Below are 21152 nucleotides of genomic sequence, written 5' to 3' on the forward strand. Positions count from 1 at the left end.
AAAGTCCATGAAGCCAGAAAATAATGACAATTGAGAATATTTATTGTTATAGCCTATCATATAATCTTTGCAGCATCAATCACACTTGAATTAAAAATCAACATGCAATCATGAAATCAACCTCAACCCATTAAATGAATGGGATATAATGTGTTGATTAGTGAGCTTTAAAGGTGCTGGTAGGTGGTTTTTGTAGCCAGGCTAGACGTTTACCTCTGCTTCCAGTCTTTTTGCGAGGCTAAGCTAACTGCATGGCTGTTGGCTCTACAGACATAAAAGAGGTACAAATCTTCCCTTGGCAAGATGTTGAATAAGCATTGCTCGAAAACATCGAAAAATGTTTTTTCACAAAATATCAAACTATTACTTTAATTAGTGAGCTTTAGAGGTGCTGGTTGGTAGATTGTTTTTACGTCTGGACAAAGCAATGCTAGCTGTTTCTCCATGCTTTCGGTCTTTATGCTAAACTAAGCTAACCCAAGTGCCTAGTTCTAGCTTTATATTTAGTGTATACACATAACAGCGGTATCAATCTTCTCATTTAAACTTCAGTAAGAATGTGAATATGCATGTTTCCACCCGAATCACCAGAATAAAATATTGCCATTGTATGTTTCTGCCACCACAGATAGCCTACGTTGAATATCGACTTAATTTAAACCACTTGGTTATTGGGGTTTGAGTTGAAATAAGAACATTTATGTTTCACTTTCACATGGGCCAAGGACCGCAGTCTCCTGGGTGAAAGTCTGGTGTGTGTTTGACCCAACCATCCACCTGACTTTCTCCCATAGTGAACTTGCTCAACTGGCTTGTTAGCCTACGTCACCTGACTTCTGGAGCACTTGCTCTAAGTGTGTAATATTGATGCAGATGGATTTTCATTAGAGTTGGTTAAAATTTTTATCATTTTAAAAGCGAGACGGTGCAGCTCAGTCATTCCCTGTATCTGTCACATGTTTCGACTGTTTATGCGACTAGCGACAGATCCTGAGTATATTGATTCCAATGGCAGAGGTGAACACAGATTATGAAGGATCCTTTCGCCCCATGGGCACTGAAATACTTACTGGACCCATTTTTTAAAAGCCACATCCCACAAATGAACTTTGTTTGATACCTGTTTTTGTCTCAGCAACAAACTCTTGTGAGATCTGGGAACACAGCTAAGCTAATGTCAACTAACATTTGCGAACGCCTCAGATAACTAATATATGTCATGCTATAACTGTTAGCTGTATAAATATCTAATGTTAGCGAGGTCACTCACACTTAGGAAACAGGAAGTGTTTACCTTCATTCCATAGGTGTAGCCGAAAATACCATATCTTTAGTACATCAATATCTCTTTGGTTTGTAGAAGCATACAATACCAACATTTTATTCTGGCCACTGGGTTGAACTATCCCTTCATGGCTTTATGGAGTTTCCATTAGCTGATATAATTTTGTAGGGTTTACTGTACAATCAATATATGTGTTGTGCTACACTATGCATGTAATACATATACATAAAACATCAAATACAGTTTGGCTACAACAACATACAATCAATTTTAGTGCTGTTTTTACGGTCAAACTTGTCCTTAGCTTTGCTTGATCAGACTTTTCTCGTTCACAGGACAGATCACGATGGTGTCAGAGGCTTTGTCGCAGCAGTAGAGGTAGAAAAAGGGAAAGATCTTCTCCATGAACGTATCTTTGAATGTGTATATATGGCTCAAAGCCTTCACGTCATAAAAGGACACTTGCCCTTCCTCGTAGTCCACGTACACACCCACGCGCTTGGGCTTGGGGTCGAGGAGGAGAGGTATTGGCGGGGACGTTGACGCCCGGTACCCATGGCCTTTCTTCATGGCCAGAGCCCAGTAGCCCTGGGTAGTGCTCACAGAGATCCTGCCCTTCCTGTTTACGGAAGACCTGGCCACGCCCAAGTACCAGTCGTCCTTGTCTCCCACCTGGACCTCCCAATAATGTCTCCCCGAGGTGAAGCCTTCGCGGCCGAAGACGATGACCACTGTGTCGAAGCGCTCAGGATGGTCTGGAAGGTCCTGCCATGCACCCAGGTGTCTCACCTGATGTCTGTCCTGAGAAAGCTGCAACCACGGGTTGGCTGAGTCAGGGTCCAGAGTGACGTCCACTGCAGAAACATGAGACATTTATTTGGTTGGAGGATATCGAGATGATAAAAGGATCAAACCAAATGCGAAAAAAGTGTACCTGTATATTTAATAATCTTCTTGATCTCTGTAAGAAGCAAAAAAATGAATTTAAAAAAACTGTGTCCATCTCATTGTGGTGATGCTCTCAATTTAAAATCAAAATGAAATCCTACCACTTTCAGTCAGTTTGCTGATCATTTCGTTTAATGTGGCCTCCAGCTTCGACACAGATCTCCTGATCATACCAACACAAATGTCAGTGGGAACACTGGTTTCAGACCAGTCTTTGACAGAGGGAGGAGTGCTCAAGGTTGGGAAGCTCTACAAAGAGATCACAAGACAACTTAGAAACCAAATAGTTAACGTGACAAAATACCCACAATTTTAATGCACATTTGCACATTTTGAAAGACAAATCATCTCCTTTTACAAAAGTAATAAGTTATCAGGAATTATCATAACTCTGAAGCTTTTTTTAATTTTAGACTGAGGCCTCTTCAAATACTTAAAGTGTAAGTCCGGCATTAGTGGACCCCACAGCCTTTTTCGACATGAATTTACATCAAATAAGCCATTGCGACAATTTTTTTTTGGATCAACTATTAACAGAGAATTCCAAGAGGGACCTTATAAGCCAGACATGGCTAACACTGATTATATTGCTCAAAATATGACCAAGCCTCTGCAGTACCATGATCAGGGTCCCTACACATAAAACGAAGCACCAACAATGTAGTTAGCGAACCTGGAGTTTATTTAAAAAGACTGTTTACAATGCTACAAGCCTTAGCAGAACGCTAGGTCCGTGTTGAGAGGCAGTCCATACAAGTTGAATGCACTCCGAATGCACTGGAGTCCAGTTCAATACTCTCCTCCTTGAACTGAACTGCAGTGCATTTGATGCTATTTTAAGCAATATTAGTGGTTAAAAAAGGCCATTTTGGATGGGTTCACCAGACCGCCCCGAACTACGCAGTGTTAGCCATGTCTGGCTGCTAGCGTCTCTCTGGGATTTCTCTGGGTAAATAGGTGATCAATATATATATATATTTAAATGCATATAAGAAAGAAAAAGACCATGTGGTCCATTTACGGCCGGACTTGCACTTTAAAGGTCCCATATTGTTGGCTGGATTGGAATCTTAACTCGAGAGCTACACCTTTTAAAAAACAAAATGCTCTCTCACCTTTAAGAAGTGAATGTGGTCGGTCCGAGCCACGTTTTCCAAGTCTGTATTCCTCCTCTTCAGCTCAGCGATTTCCCGCTCCAGTTCAGCGACGAGGCCTTCAGCCCACTTCTCCGTCTGCCTCTGCTTCTCCTCTACGGCCAAAACCAGCTCGGCCTGAGTCTTCTGGATGGAGCGCACCAGCTCTGACACCACCTGCACGCTTTCCTCTACCTCTCTCTGAGCGCTGGCCTGAAAAAGGACAGGCAAACCTCTGTTGCACGATAATCTTTGTGTAAATGTATTTACTTGCGGTATTAGAATTTTAATGTACCACAAAGCTCTGCGACAAAAGCTTGTCACTCACTTTATTTTGTTCCACAGAGTGTTTGATCTCCTCCACCTTCTGCACTCTTTCCTGGATCATCTGCTGGACGTCTATTTCCGTCCTTTTCAGCTGCGCCTGCACAACATGATTTCACACAAATGCGGCTGCTGACCGGCATACACACGATAACGCCAATGTCTGTCTTTACTTTCGCAGTTGTAATTGTTTTCCATCGAAACACATGGGCCCATGGAGCCACTGAACCAAAGGTGCAGTTAAGATTTAATTTAAAGGCTCAGTCTTTCTTTGACAACAAGTATGACACCATTGTTTGACACAGGTACATTGTGGTTTGGAAAATGTCTACCAAAGGGTCTGAGAAGAAAATAAAAAACTGCTAAGCAGCTTAGTGTGGACAGAATACCAATTGAAGAAGACAAGCTACATTTTCAAACTTAGCTACGTCTATGCATTACCTTCGTGTGGACATGGAAGCAAGTCTTAACAAAACTGACTGGAAAATAAAATCACTAAACTGTAGTAATCTCACCTTTTTCTCTGTCCATTCTCTCTCCACAGGGACGGTGTAGTGCGCCCTGTGGTCCGTCTCCGTACAGAGCACACACACACAGGTCTGATCCTTCTTGCAGAACAGCTCCAGGAGCCTCTCGTGCTTGGGACACATCCTGTCCTCCATGTTAGCGACAGGCTCTATCAGCTTGTGCTTGGTGAACCTTGCGGAATGAGATTTCAGGTGCTCCTCGCAGTAGGAAGTCAGACACACGAGGCAGGATTTGACCGCTTTTGGCCTGCCGTCCCCCAGGCAGACATCACAGAGGACTTCCTCCCAGGGAGGAGGAGGGAGTGAAGAGTAAGAAGCTGAGGTTTGAGGAGATGGAGACGCAGGGATTTGAGGTGAAGGTGGAGGTGACGTCTGGGGCAAAGGAGGCGGCTTCTGAGCTGTGGCTTGGGGTGACGGTAGAGAGGTTTTTGGTGCTGACACTGAGGGGATCAGCGGGGGTAACTCCTCTGATAGAAGCCTTTCCTTTCCTGGTTTCTCTTTCTTTCTCTCCTCCTCTTGCTTCTGCTTCAGCTCCTCCAGAAACTCCTGCTTCTTGTCTTTCTCCAAAAGCCTCTCCTCATCCTCCTTCTTTCTTCTTTCCATTGTCCACTTCTTTTCTCTCGCAGCTTCCTCCTCCTCCTCGCTTACCCTTTCTTCCACACTTCTAACCCTGATCTCCTTAAACTGCTCTGCAATTTCCCTCAGAACCGTGTTAATGCTAATATCAGGCCTTTTGTAGAAGGACTTCTTACACATAGGGCACTGGTACAAAGGGCTGGTTTTCCAGTATCCCAGAATGCAGCCTTGGCAGAAGTTGTGTCCACAGGGGATGGATACGGGGTTCGTAAAGACGTCAAGACAGATGGAGCAGTGCACCTGCTCTTCAGAAAGGTTCCCAGTAGAGGCCATTCCTGCACGGCGGAGAGGCAGGGTCATTTTCAGCGCAAGCAACCAGGCTCTGAACGGGGCATCAAACCTGCTGTGATATTGAGGTCGCTCGGGTTAGATGGCGTGACTTTATTTGGGGTCATTTTCATGCAAATGTTGCAAAGCATGACAGGACTCATTTATTATTACACATTTGTGAGTGTAGTCAAACTTTCTCTGTAACAAATGAGCCCTTGTGAGTCTTGGGGGAGTGTTGTTTGGTTGTGTTTGTTTTATTCTTTTATGAGTTTCTTGCGGCTGATGAATAGTTATGTATAGTTAGAGTTAAAAACATCCGATAGCAATAGACTGTTGCCTGATATTCAACTTTAAAAAAACAAAGAAAAACAACATAAAATAAGGACTACTTAGAGTTAGACCAAGATAAATACTGTAGGTATGGGAGGCGAGGAAAGGTACATTTTAAAGTTACCTCAAACATACTGTATTTTAAACATTTACTGGAAGTTTTTCTTAACCTGACTCTCACCAGAATAATTTTATTCCTCCTTGCTTCCCTCGTCCATCTGGGATCGCTCCATTAGAAAGTGCTTTCAGGAGGCTGGGCCTTGCACATGATTGGATAAACCACTTGTCCATCATCTTTATTGATGTGCTACTTCAGCCACTCACATGGAAACCAACCCGGGACGCTGATGACAGTGACGAAGGGAAAAGCCAAACAGGGGCGAAAACATGGTTTCCACCAACAAAAGCCATTAGAGCCGTTCTCTGTTGTTCTTTTAAAGAATAAATATTCACTAGATTGGACACACGGATGGAACAGCAGCATCGATGTTGACGCCTGCTTCCTCGATCACAACAGTCGTTTCTCCGCTACGTCACATCTATAAAACCCCGTCTGGCGGTCCTGATTGGCTCGACCACCTATAACCACTTTACCTATGGAGTGATCCCAGATGGTTGAGTGGACCTAGGTTGAGTCAAGGCGGAACCAAATTCATCTGGCGAGAGTCAGGTTAGTGTGTCTTACTTATCCGCAGAAATTCGCCACGACAAATACATTTGGGACCTAGATAATATCCGCTGATAATATTGGCTGATACAAACAATAATATATTAATAACTTATATATAATTTTAACTTGAAATCTTGCTTTTTTAAACAAGACATTTGCATCTTGACCTGGACTTCCGGCTAAATATATCACACTTGTCTAATTAGTTTAAAGGCAGCGTGTCTGTGAAGCTGTAAATAAGTTTGACTTTTAGCACAAGCAGCTCTATGCTTGAGGCCTAGGTATAGACAGCAGACTGGATTAACTTCTTTCCAAAAATATTACTCTACCCAGTGACCTGTCGTGCACTGCTTCACTGCATTGAACAATAATCTGGATTATTTTGCCATGGAAACACCGCACGCCTAAGAAAAACGATGGAAGTCTTCTCTTGAATTTGTACTAAACTGACTGCGTCAAAAAAAATAAAGTCCTTAGCCGGGGTCAAACCAGCCAAACGGTAATAAAAAATGTATGACACACACAACACTCCCCTAAGAGACGGATGCACTGCAGATGGGACAGAAAAGAAATGAAAACGCAGGAGAGGACGGGCAGAAAAGCAGAGATATGGGCGACACTCACCAGAGAGCAGCTGCCTCAAGGCTCGGCTGTACACTGATACATGAGACTGGCTGTAACCACGGCCACCTCCAACCCCCCAACTATACACACACACACACCTCAGACCCAAAATATACCCCCCTCCCTCTCTTTTTACCCCAGATACAAATTTATACCCCTTGGCCATGGCCCTCACATGAGGATTGGTTTGAACCCTTTGGAGAGAACGAGCAGTCCAGGAGTAACAACAAAAGAAGTTCCAGCTCCCTGAAGTTTATTATCTTTGACTTCTCTTACGAGTGCCTGAGGGGAAGTCAGTGTCTTTCTATATACACTGGAGAACAAATTATTAGTACCTGATTTATTCTGAAATATTATTGTACTAGCATTTTTTTTAAATAAGCAAAGCACTTCAACAAAAACCTTTTATTTAGTGAAAAAAGCAGTGAGCAACCTCCTGCACGTGGGTCAAAAGATTCTACATTTTGGCTTTAACCGCTTTGCAATTCAGAGTCTCATAGAAGTCACAAATTAATTAATCTTCTCACAAACACTAGCACTTTCTTGTTCTGTATATATTTATTTGCTCTGCATATATGATTGATTTGGTCGGTGGTTGGAGTGATAAGGGTTGAAACCCACTTATGGGATTGAATTAAGAGAACAATGCATTATAAAGTATTTAACAGGCGGTTAGCTTAGCATGTTAATGTAAACATGTTTATTAATGCAGCTTTAAGGAGGACAATTGACTCAAGCAACAGAACTATCTTACTGGTTAGGTTTTGGAAAAAGATTGTGGTTTGGGTCTAAATCATAGACTGTTTAAAAAATGGACGTAGCCTACCCGTTGAGGTCCTTTCTCTTAACTTGATCCAATCGTCCTCGCCTACGGGAGTCGCCATCTTGTCAGACTGTGACTCCGCCTCATTTCCTCTTACCAAAAAAGGGCATGTATGTGACGTTGGAGGGAGGGAGATACGTCCATGTGGCTGACGTTTACCTCCGAGGAGAAGTGAGGGCCAGCGGCTAGCTGTCACTCAGCAGGCCACGCCCCTAATTATTCATAAACTTTAACCTCCAATAAAATAAAAACTTGCCTGGTACAAACAAAATCACCCCCCTCAGTGTTGTCATGGAGATATGACCTCAACGTGGGTTATATACGGATTAAATAGCGCAGTACATTTTGTAGCTATAAGTACGAACAGCGAATGAGAAAAAGACAAATCCCTCCGACACAAGTTGAAAATAAAGTATATTCAATTCTTTATTTGTTTGTGACTTGAGAAAGAGAAGGTACAAAAGCAAACATTAATATAAAAATACAGAACAAAGTTCAATGAACAATGCTAGATCAACAAAGTTTAAAAAAAAATGCCCATTGCAAACAATTTCATGGTCTTACAGTATGTACATAAATCTCTCATTTGGTCCCCCAGGCAAGCCCAAACCTCTACACAGTATATTTGCATAGATGAAACTTCATTTCTTTATTCTGTAAAGTCTCCAAAGTGTTACAACAAAGACTTACACAGTAAGGAAAGTGCCAGAAGTACAAACTCAACTCTTTCCTTAACAGGTCCGACTGAACCAGGGCTGCAGAAAGAAAGAACCACTGGTTAAATCTGGCTTTTGGAATAATCCTCTCTCATCCTTCATTTGTTTTTACACCAATACATCTGTTTATTTTATATTAATTATGAGATAGGAGTGATGTAGGAACTCTTGAGTAACCACGTCGTGTGTAGTCAGTCAAAATAAACTACCATCCATGGTACATTTTTGATCTAAACACATATTCGTAACACAATGCTTTCATTTTATTGCTTTGAAACAGCCCTTTAAAGGATCTGTACCGTGTCTGACTTTTACTTGAGCAAATGCAATGACGTGCCCATCTGAAAAGAAAGTTCTAGTGGGTATGTTCGATATGCAGAATGATTTACTTGGTTTTCATCAGATAGAAAGTTGTTGTAAGAGTTAAAGTGCTTTGCAAACAAGTAAAACTGTCATAAACTTGGCTTGTTGAGAAGAAAAAAAGACCAGATAATGGACAAAATTGTCCGTTCAAAATGAAAAAATAAAGTATCTGCACTTTGCACCAAACTTTTCTTGACCTAAAGTTGTTGCAAGACTTCTGATTGGCTGTCAGCCTCAGGTGTGTTTAACGGGGGTTATAATGAGGGCAGAAGAGTTCTTCCCCTCCTCTGTGAGACAGGGACTGAAGATCGGGTACAGGCTCTCGTTAAAAGTGTCGACGAAGGTGTAGAGATGCAGACGCGCCTTCACGTCGTAGAAAGAAATCTGGCCTCCTTCATAATCCAGGAAGATTCCTACTTTGCTGGGTTGGGACGGCAGCAGGAGAGGCAGTCGGGACGATGCTAAAGCCTTCAACCTCTGCGTTCTTCAGCCACAGACACCAGTATCCCCCCTCAGGACTCAGCTTGATCTCACCCTTGCGGCGAGCCGAGGCGCTGGCCATGCCGATCGTCCACGCTGTCTTGCGGCCCGTGTCCACCTCCCAGTAGTGGCGCCCAAAGTTGAGACCCTCCCGGCCCAGGACGAAGAGGGCGGGGCTGAAGCGCTTTGGACCTTCAGAGTGGACGGCCTTACGCTCCTCATATCTCACCTGTCGACCGTCATCGGACACAATCAGGTTCCTCTGGGCCGTGGCAGGGTCCAAAATCACCTCACCTGGACAGGACAGAGCAGAGTTAATGGGTTGTTTGTACCTGGACATCTGATTAATACAACAGGGAAAGACTTCCTTCTAAAATTGGCGTCTGGCTAAAACAAAAGGCCTTTAGGTCAAATTAAATCTCCTAAAATTCCTCATGTCACAAATGTTCCTGGTATGCTTCACCCTCTAATTTTGGCTCTCATTGTTTAATGATTTGGACTCAAACTCATGTTGTTCCAAGAGCTTGCTAACCCTTTAAAAACACCAAAGTCATGAAATAACACAAACAAACTAATAGAGGCAACGGTAGACCATTAACTCCTGTGTTTCGCCTGGAGTTGTCTGAGTCTGGTGGCTTTGATGGGAGCAGAGATACAGTAACAACTTCAGTTCCCCTGCAAAAACCTCCCCCCACTTCAAAAAAATCTGTACTATCCCTTTAATAAGTGTTCAGATCTCTTCTATCTGTACATATGGTCCAGTTGGGAGTACTATGAAGTCTGTGAAAACAGTTGAATGACGTCTTCTGTGACCCTGAAGGAGCTTTCTATAGTATGAGAAAAATAACCCTGATGATGTCACAGGGATGTCACCCGGGTTATCTCATGAGTGTCGGCAAATTTACGAGAAAACCTGAACACAAAACTTGAGGTGTAAAGTTCGCAAATATGGGGGCATTTATTTAGCAAGCAGAGAGAGTCTAAAAAAAATAAATGTTGCATTGTGGGACATGTAGTGTTTGAAGTGTAATCTCTCCTATAGGTAAATGAGATATTTGGCTTCTGCTCCCGACTTTGTGGAAGTGTCTCATAAATAAACTGTTGTTCCAATAATTATTTCACTGAATTTTACCCAAAACAAAGTTGGAAAACCTCAAAGTAAACATAGCAATACCATGAATTTAGTCTGGTATGTACGGTGAAGGAGTGGCGCCATCTTGTGGACAACTGTGATAGCTGAGTATTAAGATTTGGTGGCACTGCACATGATTGACAAAACTTTCCTTATTAAAATTAAAAGTCTTACTCACTTGAATAGTTCTGCACCTTCCGGAGCTCTGAGAGAGAGAGCGAGAGCGAGAGCGAGAGCGAGAGCGAGAGAGAGAGAGAGAGAGAGAGAGAGAGAGAGAGAGAGAGAGAGAAACAGACAGAAAGAGGGAGAGAGAGAGAAACAGACAGAAAGTGAGTGAGAGAGAGAGAGAAAGACAGAAAGTGAGAGAGAGAGAAACAGACAGAAAGTGAGAGAGAGTGAGAGAAACAGACAGCAAGAGAGAGAGGGAGAGAAACAGACAGCAAGAGAGAGAGAGAGAGAGAGAGAGAGAGAGAGAGAGAGAGAGAGAGAGAGAGAGAGAGAGAGACACCGAGTCAAAGTCAAAGCAGATGGCACGTGTGGGTTGTAAACATGTAGATCTAATCCAGAGCTGTAAATGTTGGAGACATGTGCTGCTGTCAGTCAATCTCCATCTGTCCGACCATCTTGTGTGTGTGTGTGTGTGAATGTGCGAGTGTGTCAGGGGGGCGCTGGTGCAACGGTGAGTCACTTTTCTATTTCGAAGTCCTCGTACAGTGACCTACATATCCCTGTGTTGGGTTTTGCACAGCAAGTGTGGTTGGTATTAAACAGGGGATGCTGGGTTTAAATGTAGGTTTGCACAGAGAATTACTTTTTAACCTTTTTCAAATCCTCTCCCCTCCATTATATTTAAGTCTGATTCTCCTGAGTATTGTTTCAGACTCAAGGACAGGTCTTCACCGTTGAATTAAAAAAAAAAAAAATTCAGGATCATTTAAAAAAAAAAATTTCCATCCGTGAAAGCAGGTTAAAAAAGTTGAGGAAGGAAAGTTTTGTTTTTTTCTGTTTTTTGTTTTTGTTTAGGACCATTATTCTATTTTTTGTTGGCTTTTCATCCATGAAAGTAGGTTCAAAAGGTTTTGGAAGAATTCTTTTTGTTTTTGTTGTTTAGGATCCTTATTCTATTTTTTTGTTTTTCATCATTGAAAGCATATTAAAAAAGTGTTTGTTTTGTTTTTTGTTGTTTTTTAGGACCATTATTCCATTTTTTTGTTTGCTTGTCATCTGTGAAAGCAAATTTAAAAGGTTTTGGAAGAATTTTTTTTTTGCTCGTTTAGGATCATTATTCTATTTTGTTTTTGTTTTTCATCTGTTAAAGCATGTTAAAAAAGTTCTGGAAGGATTGTTTTGTTTTGTTTTTTTGTTGTTTTTTAGGATAATTATTTTTTTTCTTTTTTGAAAGCAGGTTCAAAAAGTTTCGAAGGATTTTTGTTTTTTAAGATCATTCAATTTTTTTTTTTTTTTTAGCTGTTAAAACATATTAAAAAAGTTTTGGAAGGATATTTTTTTTGTTTTTCATCTGTAAAAGCATATTAAGATAGTTTTGTAAGGATGTTTTTGTTGCTTAGGATCATTATTCTATTTAGTTTTTGTTTTTCACCCATGAAATCAGGTTTAAAGAGTTTTGGAAGGATTTTCCTTTTCCAAGGATCAAGTTTTTTTCCATCCAAGTGGGAAAACGTTCTGCAGGTGATTTTTTTATTACTTTTTTTTTGTCAGACTCATTTTTGTCTCAGGTGTTCGTTGTTGTTGTTGTTGAACTGTAATTCTACTTTCAACCACAAGAGTGAACCACTGCTCCACGTTCAACATTTGGAGTCTCCCTGCCTTTGCATCGCTAGGCAACATCTCAGGTCCACAGTAGGGCTTCACTCTTGTGACCCAAAATAATACCACTACAAACACAAACACAAACAAAGGATCCTGACAAAAAACAAAAATGGACCTGACAGAACTTCTTTTAGTTCCTATTTTCACAGATGAAAAAACTGATCCTGGCAAATCTTGGATCATCAGAAGTAAAAATAAATCTCACCTGCTTCTCAGGGCCTCCGTAGGATCTTTTGCACAAATGAATCCATGTATTTATTCAGTAAACGAGTAAAATTAGTGTAAAATAAACTGACATTTTGTCATTAAGGTCATGAACAAAATAACGGGAACAGTGCGAACCAATGAAACACCCTTTGACATGAAGCTTATTATATAAAATATGTTTTTTTATTTTATTTTTATTTTACTGTTTACTATACTTAACTATTCTGCTCTGTAGCATTTTGAGATTGCAAAAAATACAAGTATAATACAAATAAAATACATTATTATTATTATTATAATTATAGTTATTGTTGTTTTATCATAATAACAGGTTTAGTGATATGTATAAGGTGTTTCTTTTATTTTGTCCAGCCCTGTCAGTTTGTCATGGCAACCTGCCCTCTGTCGTCATGTCACGTTATGTTCCTGTTTATTTATAATGATATTTCTTAACACAGTGACACATTGTGCTCTCACCTTTGCCGTATAGTCTCTTCAGCTCCTCCTGGAACTTGTCCATGAGGCCGCTGACGGAGGAGCGGATGGTTCCCAGGTAGAGGTCGGTGTTGATGCTGACCGCAGACCAATCGGTGGGCTCGGGAGGGGGCGAGAGCGTCGCCAGGTTCTACGGGAAATGGCAGGGACAAAGTTAGATTAAAATGTAATGATCCCTCGGGGTGTGTGTGTGTGTGTAGGGGGGGGGGGGGCACAGTATGGTGTCTCCAGCTTCATGGGGTTGACAATAATTCATTTATAAACCAAAGCAAAGGATATCAGACGAGTTAAATATACACCGAACAGAAGTATATACAGAACTCTTAACTTTGTTCTCGTAAACACTGTTTGGTATGTGTGGCTGTGTGCCTTTGCTTCCTCACACACTATCTGTAAAAACTTCAAAGACGTCTTTCATGAGAGAAAAAATCAACATTTTATCTACATAAACAGTCCGGGGTAAATGCACGGGGGGGGGACTTCCATAACAGCTGGCTGTGTTCGCGGAGGCTTTTGATGTTGTGTTACAAATCTCCTAGCAACTACAGCTGAAGCTCCACAGGATAATTGGCTGTGTGGATATTACGCGGATGAATAATTAAAGAAAAGAAGATTTAAGAATATATATCACATTCTAGCTTCAAGTGACATTATTAAAAAACAGCATAAAGTCTGTTACGGTGGATGTCTCTCAGACTCCCATGGCTGTAGCATCTCACACTGCTGCATCTGTAGCATTCTCACTAATCAGCTCCCTTGCTGTGTCCTAAATGCATATTAATAGTTTTGTGCATGTAGGCTACCGACTGGAAAAAAAAAAAGACTAATAAGGTATTACTTTCTATGCCGGCATGCATTTTTAAAATTGCAGATGGAGTGTGGTCGTGCTTTCAAATATTGATCATCAGTAGTGATGAAACAGAAATGGAGGAGCTGCACCAGAAGATGGAGAGAAATGGGACAGTAATGGAGGATGGTGCAAATGTGGCTCTGATAACAGCTGCATTATTTTGACATTTGAAAAGCATCTTGCATCAGTGTGTGTGTGTGTGTGTGTGTGTGTGTGTGTGTGTGTGTGTGTGTGTGTGTGTGTGTGTGTGTGTGTGTGTGTGTGTGTGTGTGTGTGTGTGTGTGTGTGTGTGTGTGTGTGTGTGTGTGTGTGTGTGTGTGTGTGTGTGTGTGTGTGTGTGTGTGTGTGTGTGTGTGTGTGTGTGTGTGTGTGTGTGTGTGTGTGTGTGTGTGTGTGTGTGTGTGTGTGTGTGTTTGTTAATCCCATATGAAAATGCCATCGGAACAAAAAAAAACATTTGATCTTTAGAACTTTTTGTTTAAAACATCTGCCACAGTGTGTGTCTGTACCAAGCCCCCACCACAGCAACTTGCTGGTTGATCCAATAAGGAAGTGCCAAAAATAAGCAGTTCTCTGAGTGTCCACTAGGGGCAGGTTTCATAATAGAGCAATTTCTCATTGACCCCCATGTTAAACAGGCTGTTTTCACAGCATCATTAAACCTGTTTAAAGACTGGTACACAAAACTATTCTAGTCTGTGTGTTTAGGTCATATCTCCATGACAACACTGAGGGGGGCTAGTTTTTATTTTATTGGAGGTTAAAGTTCATGAATAATTAGGGGCGCAGCCTCTTGAGTGACACTTCACCTGAAGGTACAGGTCAGCAAGATGGACGTATGTCCCTCCCCCCAACATCACATACATGCCCTGTTTTTGGTAAGAGGAAATGAGGGGGAGTCAAAGTCTGACAAGATGGCGACTCCCGTAGGCGAGTACGATTGGATCAAGTTGAGAGAACGGATCTCAACGCATAGGCTACGTCCATTTGTTTTACACTCTTTGTTCCGTACCTGCAGGAAGATCACTTTGTCCTGGGTCTGCGCGTAGGCCTCCAGCTCGTTGCTCCTCCTTCTCAGTTGACTGAGTTCGTTCTCCAGACCTCGGGCCAGCTCCTGAGCGTGACGCTCCGCCTCGCGTTGCCTCGTGGCGATCAGCTCCACCAGCTCCGCCTGACTCTGCTCCACAATGCGCTGCAGCTCCGCGTACACCTGCCAGCTCTCCTCCAATTCCCTCTGAGAGCTGGACTGCAAGGAGGGGACATGTTGAATACCAAGAGTTAGTCAAGTGCACGTTCAAGCTCATTTAAGTTAAGATCAAGCCAACCTACAGTAACCTATCGAGGCAGCAGTACTGGTACCTCGATTGGTTAGCTAGTTTGTTAGCTTTGTGGTTGCTAACCCTTAAAAAAAATAGTCTTACTCTTGGGTATATTTTTACTTTTTTTATTTCAGTTTGAACAAACTCCCAGAAAACATGAGGTCTGCTCCAACCCTTCTTTTAAATTCAGAGTTAAAAATGTTCATGTTTTTTGGTCCTATGTATAAATCACTTTGATTTTCCATCTTCTTAAGGTGTGATATAAATAAACTTGCCGCGCCTTAAAGTGTCTGTTGTCCTCATTGTTCCCATAACTGCGACTGACTGACGGGGTTAGGCCTAAAATAAAAACAATTAGAGTCTAACAATGACCCTGTGAAATGCTGCCATTTCAGTAATCACAGCTCTTTTTGTATGCGTAATTTCCAAAGTGTCTCTGCGCTGCTTGTCAGACTGGACTGACAGGTTTTGTCTTTCAAAGGTAGGAAACTACCAAGCTCATTAACCTGCAAAAGTTTCAATACCACTCTCCAGTTTTAGGTTACACTGTAAAAACACGAACAGAGAAAAAGTCTGCGAAGTTACAGTAAATAACCGTATTCATTTTTTTAAATTAATATTTATTGAACATGTTAAAAATAATAATGCAAAGTAAATGAAGCGAATGAGCAATAAAAAGGAAAGCAAGCGATAATGATTCAAATAAAGTTAATGTGCATAAAGTTAAGGAAGAAGTTAAAACCTTTTCTGGTCCTACCTCCTCTTATTTTTATAATATTTATAATTATTCATCATAAACAACAGTTACAGTATACTGAATGTAATTTAACTGATTTTGACTTTAAAATGCGCTCTCTTTTTAACAGTTTATTACATGTAATTCTGTGATACTGTTATTTACTGTAATTTCCCGGTATCCATCTGTAAACATTGTTTCCAGTGCTTTTACATTTTTTCTTTACAGTGTTGTTATTATTTTTATTCTCCAACAAAGAGGCAGAACTATACTGTAATTTACTATAGTGTAATTTAAATGAATAAAGATGATTGATTTATTATTATAAAGTTCATTTCAGCCACTCCTGTGTGTGATTCCTCTTCAAAATTCAAAAGAATCCAATGAGGCATGATTGTCTTTATCTCTATCTTATCTTTATCAGTTGCATGCACATGTGCCGTGTGTTTGTACAGTACACACACCCACACACACACACACTGAGGTGGACATCCTGATATTCAACCCTCTGGTAACTGAATCCTCGTTGTATTGGTAAAAGTATATAAAAATGTCACAAAGCAGGAAACCGAGAGCTGCACTGTGCCTGGGAAACTTTGCTCGTGCTAAATAAATTTACAATTCAAAACTTCAATAACATTAAAGTCATTTTACAACTATAATCCTTTCTTTACATGAACAGAAGCAGTGCAATGCTCCATGGTTTTATCACTTTCATCTATTGAGCTTGTAGATGTTCTGTAAGAACAGGGTGTGGGGAACTTAAATGTTTACGCTGGTCGGACCAGTCGGACGGCCTCAGACGTGGACCTGAGTCTGTAGACGCAAGAGCAAAACAAACTGCATTCACCCTAACCGCAGAGCCCGAGAGCTATTACAAAGATGTAGTCAGCGTCATGGTTTTTTTGTACGCTTGCCTTGATCAGAGTGCTGCTTGAAGTGCAAATAAAGCTTTACAGCGCTACATTAGAGACTTGGCAAATATCTAACATGCAGCACATAAAGGGAAGTAGAGCCGCACAACAGACGGCCTGATCCACGCACACTTTAATACGCATGACTTGCATGTTAAGAAACTGTTTAACATACTACCAATGCTACACTTGTCAGCTAAAGGAACCTAAAATATTTCAATATAATACAATTTGATGCTAGTTTTAGCTTTTTAAAATTGAACCTGTAGCTTTTAGTTTAAGGGATCAATGATCTTTCAATGCTACCTATCTATGATTAGCTGTTAGTGTGCATCATTATACCACTAAGTCTCATTTTTTACCATATACATGTGTGTGTGGCTAATGTGTGTATTGAGACACTAACCAGTCTCTGGATAAATGTTTTAAAGGTTGAAGTGGAATAATAAAACATCAAATATCCATGGTCCCGTATTGTAAAAAGTGAGATTTCCATGTTTTTTTGATAGTAAATCAGGTTAAGGTGCTATAAAAAATAATATGAAAGTATCAAAATATCCGTCTTTAAACGAGTCCGCTGGACTTCCTGTACAGTTGTGATGTCACAACTATACTATAAATAGGTAGAAGGTGCAGCTACAGTGATTTTTACAGTCATTCCCCAGCTGCAATGACGTTGCAGAGACACAGAGAGCTCAGAAGTGGAAGACCCGGAAACACTGACCAATCAGAGCAGACTGGTCTTTTTCAGGAGGGGGTCTTAAAGAGACAGGCGCTAAAACGGAGCGTTTTAGACAGAGGGTGAATACAGGGATATTCAGACGGACAGGAGGAGAAAAATAATGTGTTTTTTGAACATTAAAGAATGTAAACATGTTCTAGAAACCTAAAATACAAGAATGAACCTTAAAATGAGCAGCACTTGGCACCTTTAAACCATAATGTTCAGGTTTAATCAAAACTAGCCTGAAATTAAGTGAAATCAAGTTCCCACTGTGCTCATTTACAATTATGAATGAATGTCATAACATTTATGGAAGCGGTAAGTCCCGCTGCTTATCCTGTAAACTTGTATTTTAAATGGCTGAAAATTGACACCAAAACTTTCCAAACCTCCTGTGTTTTGTCCCTCAGGGCTTGAATAACACGCAGTGACTCACAGGCGAGAGCTTGTTCCCTAACTGCCGTCTTCCAGCCTTCAGCTGACTCACCTTGATGACCTTGATGGATTGTTTGATCTCCTCCAGTTTCTTGGCTCTCTCCTTGATCAAATGTTTGAGCTCCGACCTCTTCTTACCCAGATTACTCTGTGAGAGGAAAATCAAAAAGGATTGTGGCTCACTGGAATCAATCACACGCCCTTGCCGCTGTCAGCGAGGCCTTAATCAGCTGATTTTTAAAAAACAGGCCTTTCTTAAACCTGACAAAGTGTTGTTGCGCAGCTCACCATCTTCTTCTTCCACTCGTGGTCAACGGAGACGATGTCATGGGACTTGTGCGTGGCCTCGGCGCAGGCTGTGCAGATGCAGGCGTGGTCCGTGCGGCAGTAGACCTCCAGGAGACGTTCGTGCTTCTTACAGATCTTCTCCTCCAGGTGGAAAGTGGGTTGGATCAGACGATGAGATGTCAGAGACTTCACCTGGGAATTAGTGCAACGAGGAAGACAGACATGACTTTGACTGGGATGTAGACGAAACAAACTCAGGACTGTGGTTGGGGACCTGATTAGCCTCTGACGACCATTGACTGAATGTAGGGCAGCCTACATTCATATCTTTTTGTGTAATAGCAGGGTGTTTAATATGGGATGTCAGGAATCTGAATTCGGACATGATCATAGTTATATATTTGGCGTTTTGAATGATAGCTTAAATATGATCCGGTTTGACATCATAGACTGTATTTTATCTTGTTTCATAACGGTTTCTTATATTGTGTAGATTCCACCAAATGTTATTTAAGATTTTTAATTCAAATTATACCAAAAACAAACAAACAGACAAAAAAATTACAGAAATACAATATGTTTTGCTGAATTACAGGGAATCATATACAAATCATGCACAAGACATCTACAATTATACATTTAATGTAATTATGCATCCTTTAAATTGCATCTTTGATTTGACTAATTTAAATATATCACTATAGAACATGTAAAATAAGATTTGGCGAGAGTAAAGTTGTGTAACAAGCGGATGCTCAGAATATAAAATAAACGACGTTGCCGAACAGTCTTGCATTTTACTTTGAAGATCAATAACATGAACTGAAAAGGAATATTGGCAAAATATCTTAATAAATTAGACCGAAATAATAGAAAATAATGATTAATAATCTTCAAAAAATCAGATAAACTGACCTTTTTATGGTGTCTGAGGTGCACCTCGCAGAAGGATCCGGGACAGTTCACGCAGGACTTGAGCGCCTTTACCTTCCTTCCGATGCAGGCGTCACAGGGCACCTCCCCAGCGCGGGCAAACTCCCCATTGTCGCTGCCTGCAGGTGAGCCCCCCTGGTTCGTACCTGAGCTCAGATTCAGTGTGGATCCCCGTGAGGATCCCGCAGATCCCACGGCTCCTCCGGCCCCCTCGGTCGACATCAACCCCTGGAACTGGCTGGAGATTTCTGCCAGGACCCTGTTGACGCTCATCTCAGGTTTTTTGGAGTAGCTCTTCTTGCACATGGGGCAGAGGAACTTCTTGCTGTGGTTCCAGTAGCCCTGCAGGCAGGCCTTGCAGAAGCTGTGGCCGCAGGGTGTGGAGACGGGCTCCACGAACACCTCCAGGCAGATCGAGCAGCTGAACTGGTCCTCACAGAGGCCACGGCTCCCCGGAGAGCTCATGCCTGGACGGAAACGGGAGATGATGTAGGTTAGACGCACAGGTTTTTAGGTGTGTTTCCAAAAAAACTAAATACTCCATATCTAGAAAGACTAAATCAAGACTGCTGGATTTGTGTGGCCGTCAACATGTCTCACCCATAAGGGTCATTCACACCTGTATGAGTCACTAATATCACATGTGATCATGCGTCAGAGTCATGCCACATGAACTCAAGTATGATGTGAACGTTCCAGAGAAGGGATTTTAGGACAGAAGTAGAAGATAAACATGATTTAAAGGTCCCATATCGTAAAAAGGGAAATTCCTGTCTTTTTTTTAAATCACAAAGCAGGTCAAGGTGTTTTATGAATACTGTGAAGGTATCAAAACACACAACCTGATTTCAGAAACTCTGTAACAGTCTTTAAATGAGCCGTCAGGACTTCCTGTACAGTTGTGATGTCACAATTAAATTACAAATAGCTAGAAAGTGCAGCTACAGCGAATTTACAGTCAATCTCCGGCTACAGTGACAGTGAAGAGAGTTCAGATGTGGAAGACCCAGAAACGCTGACCAATCAGAGTAGACTGGTCTTTTTCAGGAGGGGGTCTTAAAGAGACAGGCGCTAAAACGGAGCGTTTCAGACAGAGGGTGAATACAGGTATATTCAGATAGACAGTAGGAGAAAAATAATGTGTTTTTGGAACATTCAAGCATGTGAACATGTTCTAGTAGAAACTTAAAATACAAGAATGAACCTTAAAATGAGCAGAATTTGGCACCTTTAAAACCATAATGTTCAGGTTTAATCAAAACAAGCCTGAAATTAAGTGTGTTTTTGAACATTAAAGCATGTAAACATGTTCTAGTAGAAACCCAAAATAAAATATGAACCTCAAAATGAGCAGAATATGGGAACTTTAACATGAGAGAGAGAGAGAGAGAGAGAGAGAGAGAGAGAGAGAGAGAGAAGGGGTAAGGATGTGCGGTGTTTGACTACAGGGTCAAAGGTCAAGGCGCACACGTCAGCTACAACCTGGTATTGTTCTTTCGGCACTCGAGTTAGGTCATAAAAACAAATTGATCCTCAGCACCGGGGGAACACAAAGTCTGTTCACACGAGCAGGAAATGGATTTAAGAGCGTCACCCTGTCGAGCAGGTGAGAAACTATTTGAGGAATGCAGAAACTCAGGACCTTCTACCTCACCGCTGCGTATTGACTCAGGTTTAAAAGAAAACACAGCTCCTCCAACTCTACATTTACACTGTACCTGCTAAAACAAACAACCCCTGCTGGTGACATCAGTTTTTAGGTGTATCCATTATCTTGTACAATGTCCCAACCACTTAGAAGTGAATAAGACAAGGTTTAAACATGTCACCAGGTGTAGCATCACTTTAAAATAAATGGATCATTTTTACAGCCAAACAAATACATAAACTCAGCTTTAAGTGTTTAAATGTGTGTTATTGTAGAGAAGTATCTCGGTTTGTTACTTTCTAATTGAAATATGAGATAAACTACACAGAACTGTTGCTCAACAAATAACACACATAACATAGCGCACCCTAAAGTCAAAAGAAGAACTAATAACAAACTTACTCTGCATGTTTTCGTCTGACGTGGAGCGGCACAGTCCTTCACTTCATGCACTTTGCCATGAATCACACACTAACAGGTGCTTCTCTTCCTGAAACCTGAAGTGGAACCTC

At 41.3% G+C, this 21152-nt stretch overlaps 1 protein-coding gene across 1 annotated transcript; it reads right to left on the reverse strand.

The window, feature by feature from the left end:
- Positions 1-24: 24 nt before the first annotated feature.
- btr12 (bloodthirsty-related gene family, member 12) lies at positions 25-21104 on the reverse strand. Its single transcript, XM_083936887.1, is given in 16 exon segments — positions 25-2139; positions 2220-2246; positions 2335-2482; positions 3349-3579; positions 3695-3790; positions 4206-5196; positions 6748-6827; positions 8896-9120; positions 9122-9423; positions 10440-10466; positions 12776-12923; positions 14656-14889; positions 17824-17919; positions 18060-18251; positions 18975-19459; positions 21043-21104. Coding segments are annotated over 16 exon segments (3843 nt in total). The 5' UTR covers positions 21050-21104; the 3' UTR covers positions 25-1585.
- Positions 21105-21152: the final 48 nt, after the last annotated feature.

Source organism: Echiichthys vipera (genome assembly GCF_963691815.1).
Source record: "Echiichthys vipera genome assembly, chromosome: 22".
NCBI classification, from domain to species: Eukaryota; Metazoa; Chordata; class Actinopteri; order Perciformes; family Trachinidae; genus Echiichthys; species Echiichthys vipera.